The 20,891-nt window shown below is 35.3% G+C and overlaps 3 protein-coding genes across 3 annotated transcripts; all 3 read left to right on the top strand.

The window, feature by feature from the left end:
- The first annotated feature begins 3,827 nt into the window (after positions 1-3,827).
- Positions 3,828-8,187, top strand: LOC131055093 (toll/interleukin-1 receptor-like protein). Its single transcript, XM_059207985.1, has 3 exons — positions 3,828-4,546; positions 4,720-5,736; positions 7,968-8,187. Exons 1-2 carry the CDS (start codon positions 3,975-3,977, stop codon positions 4,931-4,933), a joined length of 786 nt encoding a protein of 261 aa, XP_059063968.1. The 5' UTR covers positions 3,828-3,974; the 3' UTR covers positions 4,934-5,736; positions 7,968-8,187.
- On the top strand, positions 5,066-5,670 carry LOC131072359 (disease resistance protein Roq1). The gene is made up of 2 exons (XM_059208322.1): positions 5,066-5,179; positions 5,275-5,670. The coding sequence occupies exons 1-2, from the start codon at positions 5,066-5,068 to the stop codon at positions 5,668-5,670; spliced, it is 510 nt and encodes a 169-aa protein (XP_059064305.1).
- On the top strand, positions 5,831-6,833 carry LOC131856330 (disease resistance protein TAO1-like). Its single transcript, XM_059207984.1, has 2 exons — positions 5,831-6,124; positions 6,231-6,833. The coding sequence occupies exons 1-2, from the start codon at positions 5,831-5,833 to the stop codon at positions 6,831-6,833; spliced, it is 897 nt and encodes a 298-aa protein (XP_059063967.1).
- Positions 8,188-20,891: the final 12,704 nt, after the last annotated feature.

The raw sequence follows: 20,891 nt of genomic DNA, 5'->3' as shown, positions 1-20,891 counted from the left end.
AGATGACTAGTTATATGGACAATAATTCTTAAGCAATCATTTCAAAGTGTTGACTGATATTTATATTGGAGGTTCTAATATTTTTTTTGTTGCATCTATCAACAGATGTAATGAACCCTTCCCCACATTTTAATAAATTTGGTACACATTTATTAACAAATTCTAGTGGAATAAAATATAATATAGGATCTTTAACTTTCATATTCTTACCTTCAACTTAATCATTAGTCTTAGGAATTCTTACCTCTTTCTTACAATCTTCCCTCTCTTGGCTAATTGTAAACCTCAATTGCATGTCCAAATTCACAACGACAATGAATAGACTTAACTACGTGAATTTACATGTGTGGATACAAGCACACATATCTATGTTGATATATAATAATTAGAAAGTGCTACTAGAAAAGGACATCATCATGTATAAGCATAATCATTAATAGGCTAAGTAAGAGAGAGTTTCTAATTAATGTCAAATCCCCATGGGAAATGGATATAGGAATGTAGAGCATGGATAGGTATAGAGGGAAGGATCTAACTACAAGAAGTAGGTCTATAAAACTTGAAAATGATTGTGCCCATATTTACTCCTACATCAACCCCCAACCCCACTCTTTTCTTTGATTCAAGCCTACCTAGACCTACCTCTATACTATTCCCCCTTTAATCCCACCATCAAATATGAATAATGACTTAGACTACTTTGATTACTTATAATGGTAGATAGATGCCAAAGCCCATCTATTTACAAGGTGTCACCAAGCACGTGCCTTTGTCAACCACAAGGTGAAGTGCTACTATACAAGTTTTGTATAATTAGAATGGTGGACATAGACCTGATTGTAGTTTATCTTTTATTTTGTTATTATGGGTGGTAAATTTAGTAGGACCAAAAGAAGTGAAATATGGAAAGGCAACAAATAGAAAATATGTGTGTTTTTTTTTAAAACAACATGAGCGGGAGCGAGAGTTCAAAGGTTTCTTCTACAAATAGAGATGATGTAGGGGATGAAGATGGCAATGGCGACACTCTTTTCTTTCACCCTATTATTCCTTGTGCCTTGGCTCTTTCAGAGCTTGCTTCCTGGTCAATGAAGGTGTCTAGGTTTATCGACTGTAGATAGTGGGGGGAGAGACCGCAGTGCTACAAGGTACACCTGTCTTGCATCTTGTTTCCTTTCGTGTCATGCTTTCTACGGTTCGTGGGTTTTTTCCTTGGTTTTCCACTACTTTGCTTGCTGGGTTTGGAGGTTTGTGGTCGCTCTCCTTGGGTGGCCGTTTTTCTATTTGGTTGCTCCTACCCTCTTTCCTCTTCTCCTCGGGGAGGTGTTTTTGTTCTGGGAATTGGTTCTGCCTGATGGTTGTTGCTCTTGTGGAGATGCTTGTGACTGAGGAAGAGGGTGTTGTGAAAGGGGTCATGCTTGGCTGCAACAGGGATATTTGGGATATAGGTGGTTTTGCCTTGGATTCCAATGTTTCTGTTCTCCAATTGGTTTGTGCGTGGGGGCCTCTTCCTCCTTATTTTCTCAGCCGTTTGGTTTATTTTCAATATTTCCTTTTGCTGTCGTCCCATCTCATATTGAGGCTGAGATGACGAGTAATGGAAATATGCAGCTTCCTATTGAGGTGGAGACAGTGGTTGTGATTCTTGTTGGCAAAAGTTGGAGGGAGGCCTTGGAGCTTTTGGCTCTTGTTTGGCTTGGATCTAAGTGTGGGCTCATTTCTCTCTTCACCCCTTTTCTCCTTATTGAGGTGGTGATGTTGGAGGACAACATTTTCTTAGATCTAGGTGCTTCCTCTTTTATTTTGGAGGATCTTTCTCGAGGCAGGTGATTTTTTGGTTGTTGGATCTTTGTTTTCAAGCTCTTTTTTGTCTTCTCCCATAGAGGTGGAGAGTGCGGTGGTACTTGCTTGTATGGATGCTATCTTGATTAGGCCTCTGTTTCATCTGAAGGTGGTTGAGGTTACCACTTCAAAACCCTTTGATGTGGTTTTGGGAGCCATTTTGAAACCCAATTTTAAGGTTAGGCAAGCCTTTCAAAATCCCTTTGTATCTAGTCATCTTGTTTTATTCACCTGTCTTATCTTGTATGGCTAGCACCTGATAGTTTTCAAGGGCCTAGTTCAGATTGTGGTTGGTTTTGGTTATGGGCTAGTCATGCTTTTTGCTTTTTTCTTTTTGAAGTCTTTGTCTTAGGTCAAGGGAGTCGGGAACATCCCTGTTGTTTCATTGAGGGTGCCTGCTAACCCTAATCATTTTCTCCTAAGTTTGAGGCTATAGCCTAGTTGGTGTGGCCAACATGATTTGTATTGATTATATCTTAAGTGTTTGGCTGGTTCTTTCTACCTGTGGCAGTGCTAGTGTTTGGTTGGCTTTTGTCAGCTGAGCTGTGTTTGGGCTGTTGGTTTTCTTGGTTCATTCTCTATGGCAGCGATGTACTGTAGGTTCTAGATCCTTGTAAAATTTGAGGGTTTCGGGTCCCCTTAAAACCTATTTTCCCATAATAAAAAACAAACAAAGAAAATATCATTTTTTTTACAGTTCCTAGAGTTTGTTGCAAGAAAAAAAGGTAAAGAAAAAATAAAAATAAAGAGTTTAAAAAAAATGTGTGGATTTTTGTTATATTTGGGTTGGGCTTTACTGAGTTTGAATAGGCCCATAGACTGGAAAGCACCTTCTGACTAACTCATTGGTTGGATCAGTAGATTACCCAGTTTATTACTATCTTTATCGTCTTTATTAAGTTATTACATGGAAGTTATTCAATAGAGAAATAAATATATTAGTTTACATTTAGGTTGAGCAATATCTTTTAATATGAGTAGGGATCTAATATCATATACATTATTATAATCAAAATCTATGACATATGCAATATGAACATGTCTTTCAAAAATTTAATATAGATTGCCATTTGATCTAATGCATTAAATGTGTAGTTCAGAAAATTAAAAAAAGAATTTAATACAAACTATTTTTAATATCAATAGAAAGAAATAAATGATATTTTTTATAATTATTTAAAATATATAAAAAAATAGAGTTTATAAAATTTTTGGCCAATTTTTTCAATTCTATGTAATGATTGGCTAAGCTATACTATTAAAGTCAAAATCTATAACATATGTAACAGTGGACACGTTATTCAAAAATTTAATACAATTTGACATTTGAAGGACTCGTTATTCAAAAATTTAATACAATTTGACATTTGAACTAATGCATTGACATGTGCAATTCAATAAAAGGAGAATAATTGAATTTTGTACTTGTTGTTTTCAATATGAACCAAAAGAAAATGATATTTTTATAATTATTTAAAATACAAATTAAATATAGACTATAAAAATTTTATTCAATTTTTTAAATTTTATGTGATTTACTATATTCTAAAGTCAAAATCTATATGAATGTGATAATGGACATGCCATTCAAAAATTTATTACAATTTGATATTTCATTTAATCCATTAAAATATGTGATAGTGGACTTACCGAACGAGTGATTTGCTTAGTAAAGGCAACAAAGAAGATAACTACACAGAAAAACGACGATTAAAAACAGTAAACGGAAATGGCGAGTAGAAGAACAACGGCAAAAATCAAACTGACAGAATGGAAAAAGATATTTTCGCTTGGTAATAATTCATCCATAGGGAAAAATAAGGGATAAGATTTCTAGTGTGGGGGATAAGATTTCCGGTGGGGTTGAAAGATTTCAATGTGTGAATGACATACTTCACCTTGTCTTTGTCCTGACCTGCTCTCTACTTGTAAAGTCAATTGTAAAGTCAATTGTCCTGACCTGTTGTCTTTGTTCTGGATTTGTGAATTTGCTTTCTTCTGTCGAGTTAGTGATCTGTTCCTTACTCTCTACTTCAAGGATAAGAAAAAACCTTGAATTTGCATTAGACTTTCAATTGGGTTTAATTTTCAACACTTACAGTTCAACATCCTCAACAGCTCAGCAGCCTCAGATGGAGCTGGGAGAGTCTCCCCCTTCTTCAACAGCTCGGCAGGATAAGAGAAAGCCAGGAAACGTATTTGATGAAATTACGCCGCAAGCATCTTCATCATCGTCAACAATCATGAAGAAGGGACCATGGGATGTGTTCATTAATCATCGCGGTTGTAATACTAAGCATAACTTAGCCAGCACTATATATCACACACTTGATCTGGTTGGATTGCGGGCTTTTCTAGATGTCGAAGAGCTGGAGTTGGGCGATTCCATACCACATGAAATACAGGATGCAATGTGTACTGCCGGACTTCATATTGCTATTTTTTCACAGAAGTATGCGGAATCTCCTTGCTGTCTGGCCGACCTATCTTTTATGCTCAAAACTGGAACTCTAATTCTTCCAGTGTTCTATCATGTTCAGCCCGATGATCTCCGATGGGTGGGAAAAGGGAAAGGATGTTACGCTCCTGCGTTTTACCATCGCAAAATGAAGCGCAGGTACTCCTCAAAGATGCTGAATGAGTGGGAAACGGCACTTGAAAGAGCCTCAAATCTTTCTGGCCAGGTACTCAACAGAAAAAATGGGTAAGAATTGCAATATCTCGCCTTTCCAATTCATGAAATAATTTATGTGGTACACATATTCATCTACTATAATATATGTTGGTTTCATCGTATATATTTTGGTTATAAATGTTTAGCGACGAAGGTAAGCTTCTAAAGAGCATAGTGAATTCTGTTTTGGCAAAAATGAAAAGGGTGCCTTTAGAGGTTGCCAAACATCCAGTTGCAATGGATGAAATCGTACAAGACTTTGAAAGAACTCGAGGAAAATCTATTCAGAGTGAAGAGCATGTACATATCGTGGGAATAGTAGGGTTTGGCGGCTCCGGCAAAACTACACTCGCAACAGAGCTTTACAACAGGAGAAGCTCTTCCTTTCCTCGCTCCTGTTTTCTCCATGACGTGTGAGATGCCGCGTCCAGAAATGCTTTACATATCAAGCAGAAGAAATTGGTGGAGGATGTCCGTGTTCAAACTGCATCATTTGACAACGTGAAGGAAGGCAAGGCAATTGTAGCAGATCGGTTGAAAAGTCTTTGCATGCTTATAGTTTTGGATGATGTAGATCACGAGGACCAATTAGATGCTCTGTTGCCCCTAAAGGAGAGTATTGGATCAGGTAGTCTGGTCAATCTTACAACACGAGAAGGGGATGTACTGCAAAGTGGGCCATCACATCCAGTTACAAAATGCAACCGCTACAACATATTCATGCCAGGCAGCTGTTCTGCTGGCATGTCTTCTTACAGCCTTTCCCACAAGAAGGCTTTGAAGATTTAGTTGAAGATTGCATAGCTGTTTGCAATGGGTTGCCTTTGTCTTTGAAGGTGATTGGAGCACAGCTTTACGGTAAAAAATCCAAAGATTATTGGGTCTCTCAGGTAGGTAAGATCCGGAGAATATTGCCCAAGGAAATTATGCAGAGGCTGAAAGTAAGTTACGATGCCCTCGATAGAGACGAGCAAGAAATATTCCTGGATATTGCATGTTTCTTTAACGGCAAACGGAGGAGTTCTGCAATTGCTGTATGGGATGGATCAGGCTGGAGCGGTCTATATAGTTGGGAAATGCTTTACAACAAGTGCCTTGTTGAGGTGGACCAGAAAGAGCGTATAAGAATGCATGATCATCTCGGGGATTTGTGAAGGGAGATTGCAATGACACATACACCCTTGCGATTCTGGTCAGAGGGACAGAGTATGCACACTCAGGTAAAAATTAGATCTTTCTTGTTATTAATCATGTTATGAAAACCTTCTTTGTCTGGCAAGTCTTTTTTTCGTTTTCCCTAATTAAATTGAAGTTATGTTTTGCCTATTCCACATTAGCCGAAAACATGAGCTACCTAGTTGCCCGCCCCCTTTCAGGGAGTACATGGAGATGATGCGAATCTCAAATGTTAGGGTTGGGTTAGAACTTCTTCTCATTAAATATAATGATTTTAGCCAAGAATTTCAGCAGCTATCAAGAGGACTTTTGTGGTTTCGATGCTCTAACTTTGAGCACCGATATATCCCATCGTGGCTGTCCCTAGATAACATTAGAGTTCTAGAGCTTACTTCTCCTGAGAGCTTGGAAACATTGTGGGAGGAAGCACATGTACGAAATTACCTTTGCTTTTATTCAATTAGAAAGAATGCTTCCATTCTTTTTAAAAAAACAATTATGTTTTAACTCAACAGAATTGAAAATTGTATGTGTGCAGCCTCCTTTACAATTGAGAGAACTACTAATTAAATATGCTTCCATCCTCCAAAGTCTTCCGAGGTCGATAGGCCATCTCAAGCATTTGAAAAGACTGTCTTTGGTCGATACAGGTATGGTACCACTATCAAGCTTGCCAGAAGAGTTTTGTCTACTTCATTCGCTGGAGCATTTGAGCTTAGAAGCATGCCCGGAGCTATCAAGACTATCCAACCATTTTGGAGATTTGGTAAATGTCCGACATCTAAATTTGTTGTTTTGTAGGAGTTTAGAGATGTTGCCCGTGTCTTTTAAGAAGCTTATAAACCTCGAATATCTCAAGTTATCTTATTGTCAAAAACTCACCTTAAAGTCAGATATTCTGGAAAACATAACAAAACTTGAGATTTTTGATGTTTTACATTGCTATAAATTTAAAAAATTGCCTCACAATATCACAAAACAATCTTTTCTGAGAAAACTATATATTAGTAATACCAAAAGCTTAATAGAATTACCAGTTTACACTGGTCAACTAACCAAATTGGATGAGCTCAAAATTGTTGAGTGTCCATTGTTGACAAGGTTACCAACTTCTTTGGGAAAGTTGCCCACAGTTATATGAGATTCCTAGTTTGAAGAAATTAATTTCCTTAAATAATCTTGTTTTCGTAGATTGTCGTAAAATACAAAAAGTAGAAATTAGATACTAAATTGTCCAAAGCTAAATGAAATGTCGAGTTTAGTAGGATTAGTTTCCTTAAATGAATGATCTTGTGATCAAAGATTGCCCTAAAATAGAAAAAATAGAAGTTAGACAATTGTCTAGTCTCCAGACTTTGACGATAGAGAGATGTCCAGCATTATTTGACATGCCGACTTTGGCAGAATTAGGTTCCCTAAATAATCTTTGCATCATAGGTTGCCCTTAAATAAGGAAAATAGAAGGTTTAGAGCATTTGGCATCACTGGAGAAGTTGGTTATATGGACAAGCTGGATGGTACATGGTATACACAGTTTGAAAGGCACGGAGAGTCTAGGGATCCTGACTTTGACTGCGGACAACATATCGGCTTTTGAGCCTTGCTTTCAAAGCATAAAGATGGAGGTAAGAGATGTTGCTAAAAATCTGAAATTGATATTGCAAAAGTTAACTGTTTTGTTTAATTGAAATGTTTTGCAATTGATTTGTAGAAATGGCCGCGAGAAATGACAATATGTGGAAGGATCTTTCCTACTGTTCAGCCAATTTTGGATTCGTTCACTTTTCCTGGTCCTGTTGTAGTTAGCTCACTGGTTGAGAATCAAACAAAATACGATAGAGTTTAACATTTAGTGCCACAAATTCATCCAATGCGGCTATGGTATCTTGTTCGTTCCGCAGGGGATATTAAAGGAGAAAGTACTTGCGTAGAGTTGAGTGAGGGAGAATGGATAATGACAAGTGAAGAATTGTAGTGTACAATTGTATGTTAATGCTTTTAGTTATAGTATAATAAAAAATTTAGATAATTTTTAATTTTAATTTATAAATTTTAAGTTTTAATTGAATATAAAATTTATTTTCAGTGATAAGTTAATAAAAATATCGCAAGTGAATAATATGAATATATTTAAAATCTGTTTTAAATATAAGAAAAAAAAAAATTTATTGAGAAATGAAAAATGGTATTTTATAAAAAAATTAAATGTTTAAAAATAGATAAGATTATGAGGATGTTTTGTTGGATGACTGATATATTGCCCCCCTTGTTACAGATGGAGGGCAGTTTCTTAAAGCATCAATATATGAATACCAACCTAATAAAATATACGATGGAAGGTTAATAGTTGGAGAGAGAGGCAACATTGTTGAAGGTTGTAAGAAACTCTTCCAAACTCTTTGCAAGGCCACATCTATTGGTTAGTTCGTATTATTGTTATTGTTATCAATGTGCAATTAGTGTTGTACTCTATCTTTCATAACCAATAAAGATTAATGAAGCATTGTTTAGTACATGTGTATGTTAGTGCTTTTAGTTATAGAATAATTAAAAATTTAGATAATTTTTTATTTTAATTTATAAATTTTAAGTTTTAATTGAATATAAAATAATATTTATTTTAGGTGATAAGTTAATAAAAATATCTAAAGTAAATAAGTAAATAATATGAATATAAATATAAGAAAAAACTAAATTTATTGAGAATTGAAAAATGATATTTTATAAAAAAATTAAATGTTTAGAAATAGATAAGATTATGAGGATGTTTTGTTGGAACACTGATATATTAAAATGTTTATTTGCTAATAATAGATTAATATCAATGAGATCTAGATGAATGTCCTGGAATTAGTAAGCAATTTGTTTTATGGATTCAATCACATGTTGATTTTTTATATGATGCGCAAATCCCATCTATTCTTGAAGTTCCAATCTTTATTACTTTTTGAAATTTTAGTCTTTTCTCACCTTAACATTCTCATCCATCTTTAAAATTAAAATTAGTATTTGTTGTTTGTTAATCCTTCTTTCATATGGATAATTACCCCCTTGTGTTAGACTATGCAAGGAGAGTAACATAAGAACTAAATACAAAACTGATGGTAACACTTAAAAATTGATAGCAACCTAAAAAGAATTCAAACATTATAATTTTCAAAATTGTGCTAACATTTTAAGAAACACAATATGCATATATAATAATGCACCTGTATAAAATCTTCAATATGTTTTTGGCCATAGAAACTGTAGCGTCCTAAAATTGCGACACTTGCAATTTCGACTGCATTTCGGTCTTCATGATGGCGACGCAACACGGAACCTGAATGGAGACCCCGAAACTTGTCCACGACACCAAAAACTGCATTTTTCAAGCACCCTGGCCTAAACCTCCTTTGCACCCTGCTGTCCTGGGAGGTGGGACCAGAGCGCCCAGCGCCCTGGTCCCCCAGGACCATGGCGCCCAGTGCCCTGGTCCCTGGCCCTATTTTGGGCCCGATCTCCTATGGGACTTCGGGTCTTTTTGTTTGCAAATTGGAAAATAACATTTCCTGGTCGGCCTAAGGTCGGGAAAATCAGTCTATCAGCCCTAATGGACAAGTATATAAACTACATTTCCTCTCTCATTCTGGGTAAGAAGGACATATGTGTACAAGACGTGGAAATGATACTCAAACATTCAAGCATTCCTTCAAGCAATTGATCATTCTAAGTCTCCATTCAAGGCTAAGTGTTGCATTCAAGACAAGGATTCAACCATTGAAGAGGAGATCACTTACTACATACTACTACAACATACAACATACAACAACATCTATACCTTCGCACATAAGGATACAAACATCCTTACAACAAGGTATTAGTACTTGTTTTACATTACAGACATTTACATTTATAGCATTTCTCATTTCTTGGTTAATTCCAAAACCGGGGTTTGACCTAAGGGCAAACCCCTAATCCCTAACCCCCCAATCGTCTTCGCTTTTCTGTGTGTAGGTTGTAGGTACGCGGCTAAAATTGAAGATCTGGAATCCTTGTGTAGAGACGAACAGATACCCCTTCGTTTCGCGGATTTTTCGGAGGACCGTGTGCACGCTGGGCGCCATCGTCCCATCAACTTTTGCTCAAATTTGCAGGACAATGCCGTATCAACATTTTACTACTAATTCCAGGTCCACAGCTTCATCCTATATCCCTATCTTAGTTTATAAGCGAATCTTTCTCACTTTCTATGCATTCCTAGCTTAATCATTCTATCTACATTCTTTACAAAAGAGGGTAGCCTTGCTGTCTTAACCCTTGAAACTCATTTAGAATCCAATCTTGCATTGTGTGGGATTGGATCTTGTGGGTTTCAACCCCTCTTTTGAATGTAAAGTCTCCCCTAAGTGAGAACCGTCAACCCTAGCGACCTCCCTTCTCTCTCCTTGGAGTTGGAAGAGGGGAGAGCAACTAGGGTTCGATCATTTTCCGCTTTACATTTTGGTGAACCTGACATGAACATCCTTTCTAATTTTTCATGGTTAGATCTGAAAATTGGATTCCTTAATTGCATTTCCATGTTTGATCTTTTGCAAATTTTAGAGGTTAATTGCATAAAAACCCTAAATTTTCTTTTTAGTAATTGAACTTGTGAAGTGTTTAATTATTAATGCTTGTTTCAGATCTGCCCTTCTATTACAAATTATCAATTCATATTTGTGCTTTAATTTTGAAAATTAAGTGGTTAAGTGTCAAAACCCTAATTTTTGAAACCCTCTTGATTCAATCTTTGTCCGACAATTTCATTGATCAAAACATCTCCAAATCAGCTGTAACTTTGGATTCCGCAATAAAATCACAATATCTTTCATCCCTGAAAATTTGGAAAAAAGTTGCGAGGACTGTGTGCACTCCGAGCGCCATCGTCCTCGACATTTTTTCCGAAATTTCGGGAGTTAGATCTTACTGTATTTTTCTGCTAAAATCCAGAATTTTGGTTGATTTTATCAATTCTAAAACTTTCAAAATTATAGTCAAAGTTGGTCTTGTGATTGCTTGGATTAAGGCTCCTAATCATTCAAAAATCATTGAAATTGAAATTTTGTGTCAAAATTGTGTTCTTACTGCCCTGAATCTGAAAAGTGTGTTTGCATTCATTCGAAATTTCAGTGCTTTATTCAAATTCTTGCAATTTGTGACTTTTGAAATTAAGTGCTTAATTACAACAACTTTGATTTCCGCTTTCAAAATTGAATTTTGGCATGAAATTGAGTCAACTTTTAAAATTCAAAACTTGCATTGCTTTTGGTATTCCCTCTAAAATCATAAAATTCAAAATTTTAGTTTCCCTCTCTTTTTCAAAATTCAAATTTTGCATTTTTCGACAATCTTGGTAGTGTTCAATTTTGAGATTGCAACTTTAATTTGGCCTATCTACAGATCGTAAAATCACTCAATTTTTTCAGATTAGCTTTAAAATCATCATAACTTTCATCCCTGCAAATTTTGAAAAAAGTTGCGAGGACCGTGTGCACTCCGAGCGCCACGGTCCCGGACATTTTTTCTGAAATTTCAGGAGATTGTCGTGATTGCATTTAACAGCTTAAATTTAGAAGATTGGCTAATTTTACTGAAATTTGCTACCTCTAAATTCAAAATCTTCTCTCCCTTTCTAGTGCATGAGTTTTACAACAATAAGCCCTACTTACACTATTCCTGTTAGACGAAGCCGTAGAATTAAGTCTTTTCGAGGTTTAATTACTGAGGAGATGGAACCTAATTTGAATAGCCTTTTTAACGAGGACATGGGTAATTCCTCTAATCCTCCTAATGATGAAGAAGCTCTCCATGAGGTTTCTGTAGAACAACTTTCGAAATTGGATAATCAATTTGACGATTTTCGACAATGTATGTCTCAAGAATACCCCGATAGTCAAGCTCTTCCTTTAATTGAGGGTCTAAAACATATACTTCAAAGTGATAAGAATGGAATTGATATTTTGCGTGGTATTGAACACATTGTGGATTCAAATGTGATGCCTATAAAGAGTTGTGCCGAAACTTTAGGCTATACACAACCTCCTACTCAAGTCAATCATTCTATTCCTTTGACAACTTCTATTGCTAGCATACCTACCTTTACATCAAATATAATGACTACTTCTATACAAGACATTCCCCCTATGATCACCAGTCATGGGGGCAATCCTCCCTCTTCAATTAACCCTCTTCCTTCATTCAATCCGACTTCTTCATTCATTCCTTCAATGAGTGTTCCTATTACATCTCCACAAATGAACATGACGCAAGGGGGCAATTCATTTAACCATTCCATTCCTCCTTGTAGTGTTCCTCCTTTCCAATCATCTCCTATGACTAACTATCATAGTGTCCCGCCACCTTACTCTTTACCTTCTTTCAATAACATAACACCTCCATCTCAATCTAACACATCTAATATGAATTCTTCGACTGAAGCGACCATTAACAATCTTGCACAAACTGTCTCTTCTTTACAGCAACAAATTGCCTCTATGAATCAATCTAAGTTTAGTGTGCCCACATTTGATGTTGCGAGCCCACTTTCTCTTGACATTGTTCGAGCTATCCCTCCTAAACATGTTGAAATCCTGCATTTGGAGCTTTATAATGGTAAAGGTGATCCTCTAACACATGTTAAAACTTTTCAAACAATACGTACTGATTTTGCTTATGACCAAAGGTTGCTTGCAAAACTGTTTACTAGAACATTAAGAGACAAAGCCCTACAATGGTATTGCTCGTTGCCTTCTTATTCTATTACTTCTTTTGAACAACTTGCAAATGCTTTCATTCAACAATTTCAAAACAATATAAGTCCTAAAGTTACTTTGATTGATTTAATGCATTGTAAACAAGGTGTTAAAGAAAAAGTGATTGATTTCATTGGTAGATATAAGCATTTGTATGCTCAAATCTCTTTTCCAGTGCTTGACAATGATATTCAGAGGATCTTTATTTCTAATTTACAAAAAGATATTCGAGACAAACTTTTGTTTTCTGAGTTTACTTCTTTCCAACAGTTGTGTGCAACTCTTCACAATTATCAACTGACTGTGAGTCAAATGGAACAATCACATCCTATGGCTTCGAGTGATAAGGGTGATAGTAGTCAACAACCATTTGGGAAGTTTAAACCGAACAAAGATTCCATCAAATTCAATGAAAACATCATCAACAACAATGTGAATGCAGCATCAGGTGTGCCTCCTATTTCTAAGTTTTTCAAGAAAGAAAGAAAGTTTACTCCTTTGAATGAATCATTGCATAGCATTATGAATAAGTTATTGGAACAAAATGTGCTTACTCTTCCTCCTATAAGGCAAATAGATCCTGCAAAGATTAATTCACCCTATTTTGATAACAAATCTTTTTGTCAATTTCATCGTCAACCTGGGCATGATACTGAAAAATGTTTTTCTTTAAAGGGTAAAATTCAAGATTTGATTGATAATAATACTATCTCTGTTTCTGGAGTGAATGATAAAGGCAACACATCTGTAGCTCCTCCTAACCAAAATCTTCAGATTTTTATTGATCCATTACCTTCCCATACCTCTAATGCGATTGAGACTAATGATTCCTCTCTCTCATCTGATGGTCTTGTGTCTATGACTCCGAATGTGATTAACTTTGTAGAGCGGAAAGAAAACCCTAAAGAACCTTCCATCACATTTGATTCTAGTGAAACTATCAGGGCACCTGATGGTCCTTTATACATAGTTGCAAAAGTCAAGAATACACCTTGCCGTGGAGTGCTTATTGATCCTTCGTGCATGGTTAATGTTATTACTGAAGAATTTCTTTTTACTTTGCAATTGAATCAAGTGATATATGACAAAACAGATGTGATTGTGAAATTATTTGATGCATTTTCTTCTCCTGCAATTGGTTCTATTACATTACCTATTGAGGTCCATAACAAATCCCTTGATGTAAACTTTTCTATTATTCCTTCATCCGAACAATTTCATGTGAAGCTAGGCTATCCTTGGCTATCTTCCATGAAAGCTATTGCTTCTCCTATTCACAAGTGTTTGAAATTTCCCCATAATGGTGAAGTTGTTACTGTCAATCATAGTCTCTTTAAACCAGCTGAAAGAACTTCTAGTGTTCCTGTTGATTACTTTTGGCCTAAACAATTCCAATCTCTTCCACCGCGAAGTGATCATCTTTTCAAGTCTTATCAAAAGTGGAAAATAGATATGATCCTATCTCTAAGTGAACCTAGAACACCCAAACTTGATATTCCTATCGTTCTTGAGAAGGAAGTTCTTCCTTTGAAAGATAAAACTAATGTCTTTCATCAAGAAGATTCCCAACCCATCCCTATGGATGTAACTATGTCTATGTCTAATAAAATTTCTAAAAGTAGACCTATACCTCCTCGTCATGATGGACTTGGTCTCCTTCCTAAACCAAATATTCCTCCTTTATATGGAGCAGTTCCTCCTCCTTCTTTCTATAGAGAGAAGAGACCTTCCTCTTCTCCTATTATCCAACCTAAGAGACCACAACCTAAACACCCAAGTGATAAGGATGAGAACATTCCTCCTCCTCAATCTTCTCAAATTCCTACTAAGACTAGACGAAATCATTCTGCACGTGAACGCCGATGAAAGTGTTGTCTTAGAGCTCAAGCAACTTCTTCTCAAACTTTGCAATCTCCAAAAACACCTTCAACAAGCATTATTCCATTTTCTCCTCAACCAGAAATTGAGCCAAAATCTCCTAAACATAAGATGCATGATGGTCTTGATCCTGTGCGAGTTAAAGATCCTATTTTTATAAATCTTGATGATGCTATAGATGAAAATGTTATTTCTCTTGCTTCTGATAGTGAATATGAACTTGTTGATATTGATAACCATTTATCTAATGAATTTTCTAAAGCACTTATCCTAGCTCCTAGACAAGAACAACGTGGCTTGGAACATGAACATAGCCCTTGTTTGGATCTTGTGATAGCTCCATCTGCTGTGTTGGATGTTCCTCCTCTAGCGTGTTCCGTGCCTTCCCGAAACATTGATCAGCAAGATTGGGGAGTAGATGACGTGCTAGACTAGTTACATTAGCATAGCAGATTCTCTCCTCCTCTCTTTTGTTACTTCTTCTATATGTTATTCTCATTCTTCTATTTGTTGTCCTTAGTGTTGTCTACTTGAGGACGATGCAAAGCATTGAGATCTCTTTTGGTCTCTCTCATGTTGACTCAAAAGACACATGTGTTCCCTTCTTCTAGGTGACCTTCCTTGATTGGGGAATGAAGAACAATTATGCATACATACATATGATATACATGACTTATCATACAGTATACTGACCCAGAGGAAAGCAAAGTCACCTCGTGCTTTGTGTTTTGTGTCTATTATCCTTGGGTTTATCTCACACTTGGGGGCTAAATCTTTGTGATAACGTGCTCCTTTCCCTTCTTATTTCTTATGTGTATCACTACGTTAAAACAATCACCCCCGTTGAGGCGTGTGCGATCGCTTTAATGTAGGGGGGCATACACCGTGTCTATCCCTTCAGGATACTTGAAAATTTCTTGGCAAACTTAGCTTTGCCTTGAAAATTTTTGGTATTTTTCTTGCATGACTCATAGTGAGGGAACCTTACTACTGACAGTCATGGTTCTCCCTCGTGATCTTCCCTTTTACTTTGTCAATCAAAGTCGTAAGATCCTTAGTCCACTGGGGGCTTGGTGTATCTTGCCTCCTTGACGTGGTGAAAGTCTTTCAATATTGTTTCCTTGTACTTTACCGGAAGTATGAGCGTACGCCTATACTCCCGCTAAAGTGGGGGCTAAATGTAGCATCCTAAAATTGTGACACTTGCAATTTCAACTGCATTTCGGTCTTCATGATGGCGACGCAACACGGAACCTGAATGGAGACCCCGAAACTTGTCCACGACACCAAAAACTTCATTTTTCAAGCACCCTGGCCTGAACCTCCTTTGCACCCTGCTGTCCCGGGAGGTGGGACCAGAGCGCCCAGCGCCCTGGTCCCCTAGGACCATGGCGCCCAGCGCCCTGGTCCCTGGCCCTATTTTGGGTCCGGTCTCCTATGGGACTTCGGGTCTTTTTGTTTGCAAATTGGAAAATAACATTTCCTGGTCGGCCTAAGGTCGGGAAAATCAGTCTATTAGCCCTAATGGACAAGTATATAAACTACATTTCGTCTCTCATTCTGTGTAAGAAGGACATATGTGTACAAGATGTGGAAATGATACTCAAACATTCAAGCATTCAAGCATTCAAGCATTCCTTCAAGCAATTGATCATTCTAAGTCTCCATTCAAGGCTAAGTGTTGCATTCAAGACAAGGATTCAACCATTGAAGAGGAGATCACTTACTACATACTACTACAACATACAACATACAACAACATCTATACCTTCGCACATAAGGATACAAACATCCTTACAACAAGGTATTAGTACTTGTTTTACATTACAGACATTTACATTTACAATATTTCTCATTTCTTGGTTAATTCCAAAACCGGGGTTTGACCTAAGGGCAAACCCCTAATCCCTAACCCCCCAATTGTCTTCGCTTTTCTGTGTGTAGGTTGCAGGTACACGGCTGAAATTGAAGATCTGGAATCCTTGTGCAGAGACGAACAGATCCCCCTTCATTTCGCGGATTTTTCGGAGGACCGTGTGCATGTTGGGCGCCATCGTCCCGTCAACTTTTGCTCAAATTTGCAGGACAATGCCGTATCGACATTTTACTGCTAATTCCAAGTCCGCAGCTTCATCCTATATCCCTTTCTCAGTTTATAAGCGAATCTTTCTCACTTTCTATGCATTCCTAGCTTAATCATTCTATCTACATTCTTTACAAAAGAGGGTAGCCTTGCTGTCTTAACCCTTGAAACTCATTTAGAATCCAATCTTGCATTGTGTGGGATTGGATCTTGTGGGTTTCAACCCCTCTTTTGATTGTAAAGTCTCCCCTAAGTGAAAACCGTCAACCCTAGTGACCTCCCTTCTCTCTCCTTGGAGTTGGAAGAGGGGAGAGCAACTAGGGTTCGATCATTTTCCGCTTTACAGAAACATGTTATTATATGAACAACTTCTAATTTTAACCTTTGTAATTCTATTCTTAGTCTTGGAACATGTTTGAATATATCAATTCTAAGCATTGAACATGCAATTTAGGTTTCTTAATCGATGTTTTATAAATGAAATAAAAATATATATAAATGTTGAGTCTTCTTTTAGCCAAGTTTGCAAACATTAGGATAAGGTTTTATTTAATACCACTAAATCTTAAGCTCTATCTTCACTTTGACCATGCATTTTTAAAAAAAATGTGTGTATTTAGGTTACAATCTAAAATTACCTTCATTAGTGTCTTTATTTTAAAAAAAATGCATATTTCTTTTTATGCATAATTTTTAATCCACTCAACCAAATTTGAACAAAAAATAAGATCTTGCATTCCATTATATAAAAAATAATTTTTAATAATTTTGGTCAAAATTAGATAAATCACACTCAATTTTTCATTTTTCACGATGTGACCGCTTAAAAAAATTTGTAAAAATATAGTTTACTAAAACCTTAGAATACAAATATTTGAATCAAGACATGATCTTAAGTAACCTTCCACCAAAGTGATTTATGAAATATTTTATGAAACTCAATAATAGGGTTAGCATGCCTAACTATATATTATATTTTTATGACAAATCTCAACATCTGACCTACACAATCTCTTTTTTAAAAAAAATAAAATAGGAGTTTAGAAATTACATTTCAAACACTTTTTTTTCTCTTATCAGATCTTGAAAATTTGAGTGTAGGCATATCAAATTGTTTGTTGAATTAAAATTTTTGTTGTCAAGAAAAAAAAAGGTCACTTTTGGTTTGCACCATAAATGATAGGTAAATTTATTGCCCTATAAGGAGAATTAAAAAAAAAGTGAGATATCGTGATGGAAAATCATATGTACACATATTAATCATGTGAGTGTAAGAGATAAGCATGATGATAATAACATGAAATATTTAGATTGTTATCAACTTGTAAGAAACAAATCATTGGACATAATGTGAAAATATAGGCACTGGAAGTACATATGATAAAATTGCTAAAGATAATCAAAGAGGCACATGAAAGATCTTTTGAATGTATCACAATAGGTACAAAATGTTGTCAATCACATAAATATGTGTACCCCATATGTATGTGACGAACTCTTAAATAAAGTATATACAAACTAAATAAAATTCTTAATGTTTTATTAAATAAATGTTAAAAGTTGATGATATATATTTGATGGTATGCAGTGATATTTATATAAGAAAATTTATTTGCAATTGTAGGTAAATACAATCTTAACCTTGTAACTAATGTAACTTCCTAAAACAATGTAATATACTGATATTCACTAACATTTCTCACTATTACATTGTTCCTAAAAATGTAAAACCTCAAGTTTTATCTTGCCAAGGGACCTCTCCTTAAAGCTTACATTACAAAACTTGTTGATAACATAAAATAAATTACAAAATTTTGAGAAGATCTTTTTATGAAGAAAAAAATATTGAATCAAGTGGAACTCCATGATGTTGCCTCATGACCCAAAAGGGTGACCTTCATGAAGGTGGATAACTAAGTTAAGTTCTTGAGTTCTCAGTCCCAAACTCTTGAATCATAAATAATGTTCTTATTCAATAACAATCCATATTGAGCTATGCACATATAGGGCTCCATCATGTTGTCTCCACCCCTCGTAAGGTTATAATTCTTGATCATAGTATCTTGAACTATCTAGGTAACCATCCATATTGAGTTCACCACAAAACCCCTCATCTTAAAAAAAAAACTTCATAGTATATGCATTCTTCATATCTGTTAGTACCATAAAAAATGCTTCTCATACAAAATAGCATCTCAAAGCAAAAAAATAACTTGAGGTCTAATGGAAATTCCTCCATCCTCTGATGATAGAATCCTCAAAAAATGAAGGCTTATCAGACTAATCCATTATCAAGACCACCAAAAGATGAATCATTAATAAAAGCTTCATCATTTGGTGAATCCCCATCATCAATGAAAACTAAGTTACCTCCATCTAGTTGATCTTTGAGTTTTCCTTTACGCAGATTGTTGGCTCAAATTTTACAAAACCATAATATGTGATCCTTTTTCTTAAATTAAAAACATACTTTTTTTTTACATGGCTATTTATGATTTCTTTGTGAATATAGTGCTTTCTGCTCTTGAAGATATTTGATTGAATGTAAAAAATAACATTATTATATTTTTTTTAAATTTTTAAAAAATAGCTTTATCATTTTCATCATCTACTTGAGCCTAAACTTATTTTAGTTGTCTAATGAGAGACATTAAATTACTTATATGATTTGATATTATGGTTCCATATTCTATTTTGAACCTAAAAAATTAAAGGTTTGGAGAAAATTTTGTATTGAATACTTTTGCTCCAAACAATTTATTCAAAAAAATTGTTGATGATTGTCTAAATCTATATGATGTAATTTAGAGTTAGAAAAAGACAAACCAATAATAGCATTGGATTTATCATCTCTATTGTTCTAATATAATAACTTGTTAGCATATGTAGATGATTTTTCTTTTCCGCTTACTATTCTCCATAAATTTTCATTCATTAGTTGCATTTGTATTTTCATTATTTAGATGTAAAAATTAAATCTAGAATATTTGACCAATGGAATCTCCATTTTAGAAAAGATAAACTAATAGCAGCCTTATCACTCTAAACAATCGCATGTGACCACTTTCACACCTACTAAAAATTAGTTTAGAAATGTGAAAGAATTGTAAAATCACTTACCAATAGACATGTGGTCAATCATATTTTCAATAGAGTAATTGAGTCGATTCTTATGAAAGTGTTTTGGGTATCCCTACAACAAGGACAAGAGAAACTACTCTCTTGATCTAAAAGATATAGTAAATACCACAAGCACTAAAATTATTATACTCCCTATTCCTTATAATACATTATACTCAATGTAGTTAGAACTCAAACTAACTTATAAGAAAACATATCTTCCACTCTTGAAAGTAGGTGCAAAATTGTGAAGTATCAAACCATTTACCATTGGCATGCATGTTAGAGCTCAGTTTAGTATATTATATAGATGCTTTAAACCTAAGATGCAAATGATAAAATATTTTCAAGTAATATTCATACAAAACTAGAACATAAAAATGTACCATAGGTGTGTAGAGCCATAACAATATTTTTGCATTGTATTCATTTGCATTGGGATATGGCAAGCCTTCTCAACAACCATAATCTATCCCACTAGATCACGTTCATCACCTCAAGCATCCCCAGTCTATAGGAAAATACCTTTGTATACTACAAATCTCAAATTCATAGCCAACCTTTCAACTTTGCTCATTTTCAATGGAGTCATAACTACATTCCAGTGACTATAAAATATAGATATCTTCATGGACTTACAATACAATTGGAAAATTTAGGTGTGGTCTATCTTTGGTAATGTTTTTCAGCTACATGCTAAAAAATATTATTTTCAAATGCATCCTTTAAAATACCACCATCTCACTTTCATTCCTATTGATGGTGTTTTGATGCACTATCTAACACAGAATAAAATACCAAAGGTACTCTATCCTCTCTTGATAAAAAAATTCTCAAATCCTGAAGATCTATGGAGGATCACTTGAGATGACTCCAAGGTTCTCTTATGTTAGGTCTTAATGCGTTGGATAGCTTCAATGGAATTGATGTGATTTTTTGTACCTACTAGGGGACTTCGTACTTTCTTGCTTCAACTTCAATGATTATGATGTTTTTCAAATGATTTTTTGATAAAGCTCTTTTTCTCTATCTCTAGTTATAGTTGATATAAAGATGAAAAGGAGCAGGGTTTAGAGATGTTATGCTAAACTAAGAATGCAAGACAATGGTGATCTTAAGTGAGCTCAACTAAGCTTTTCTTGGACATCTTTGAAAATCTTCACAACACTGGTGCAATCTTATAAGGAGCGCTTAATGGTTTTCAAATCACTAAATTCAAACATAAACACCTTCATGATGAAGCATATTAATGATGAAATATAAATTGAAGTTAAGTGTGACCTTTAATGATTCCAATTGACTATGCAAGGCGAGTATGAAATCAACACACTGCTAGTAGTATGGA

Source organism: Cryptomeria japonica, chromosome 7 (genome assembly GCF_030272615.1).
Source record: "Cryptomeria japonica chromosome 7, Sugi_1.0, whole genome shotgun sequence".
NCBI classification, from domain to species: Eukaryota; Viridiplantae; Streptophyta; class Pinopsida; order Cupressales; family Cupressaceae; genus Cryptomeria; species Cryptomeria japonica.
Note: the sequence above shows the minus strand (reverse complement) of the source record. Positions and strands in the feature narration are given on the sequence as shown.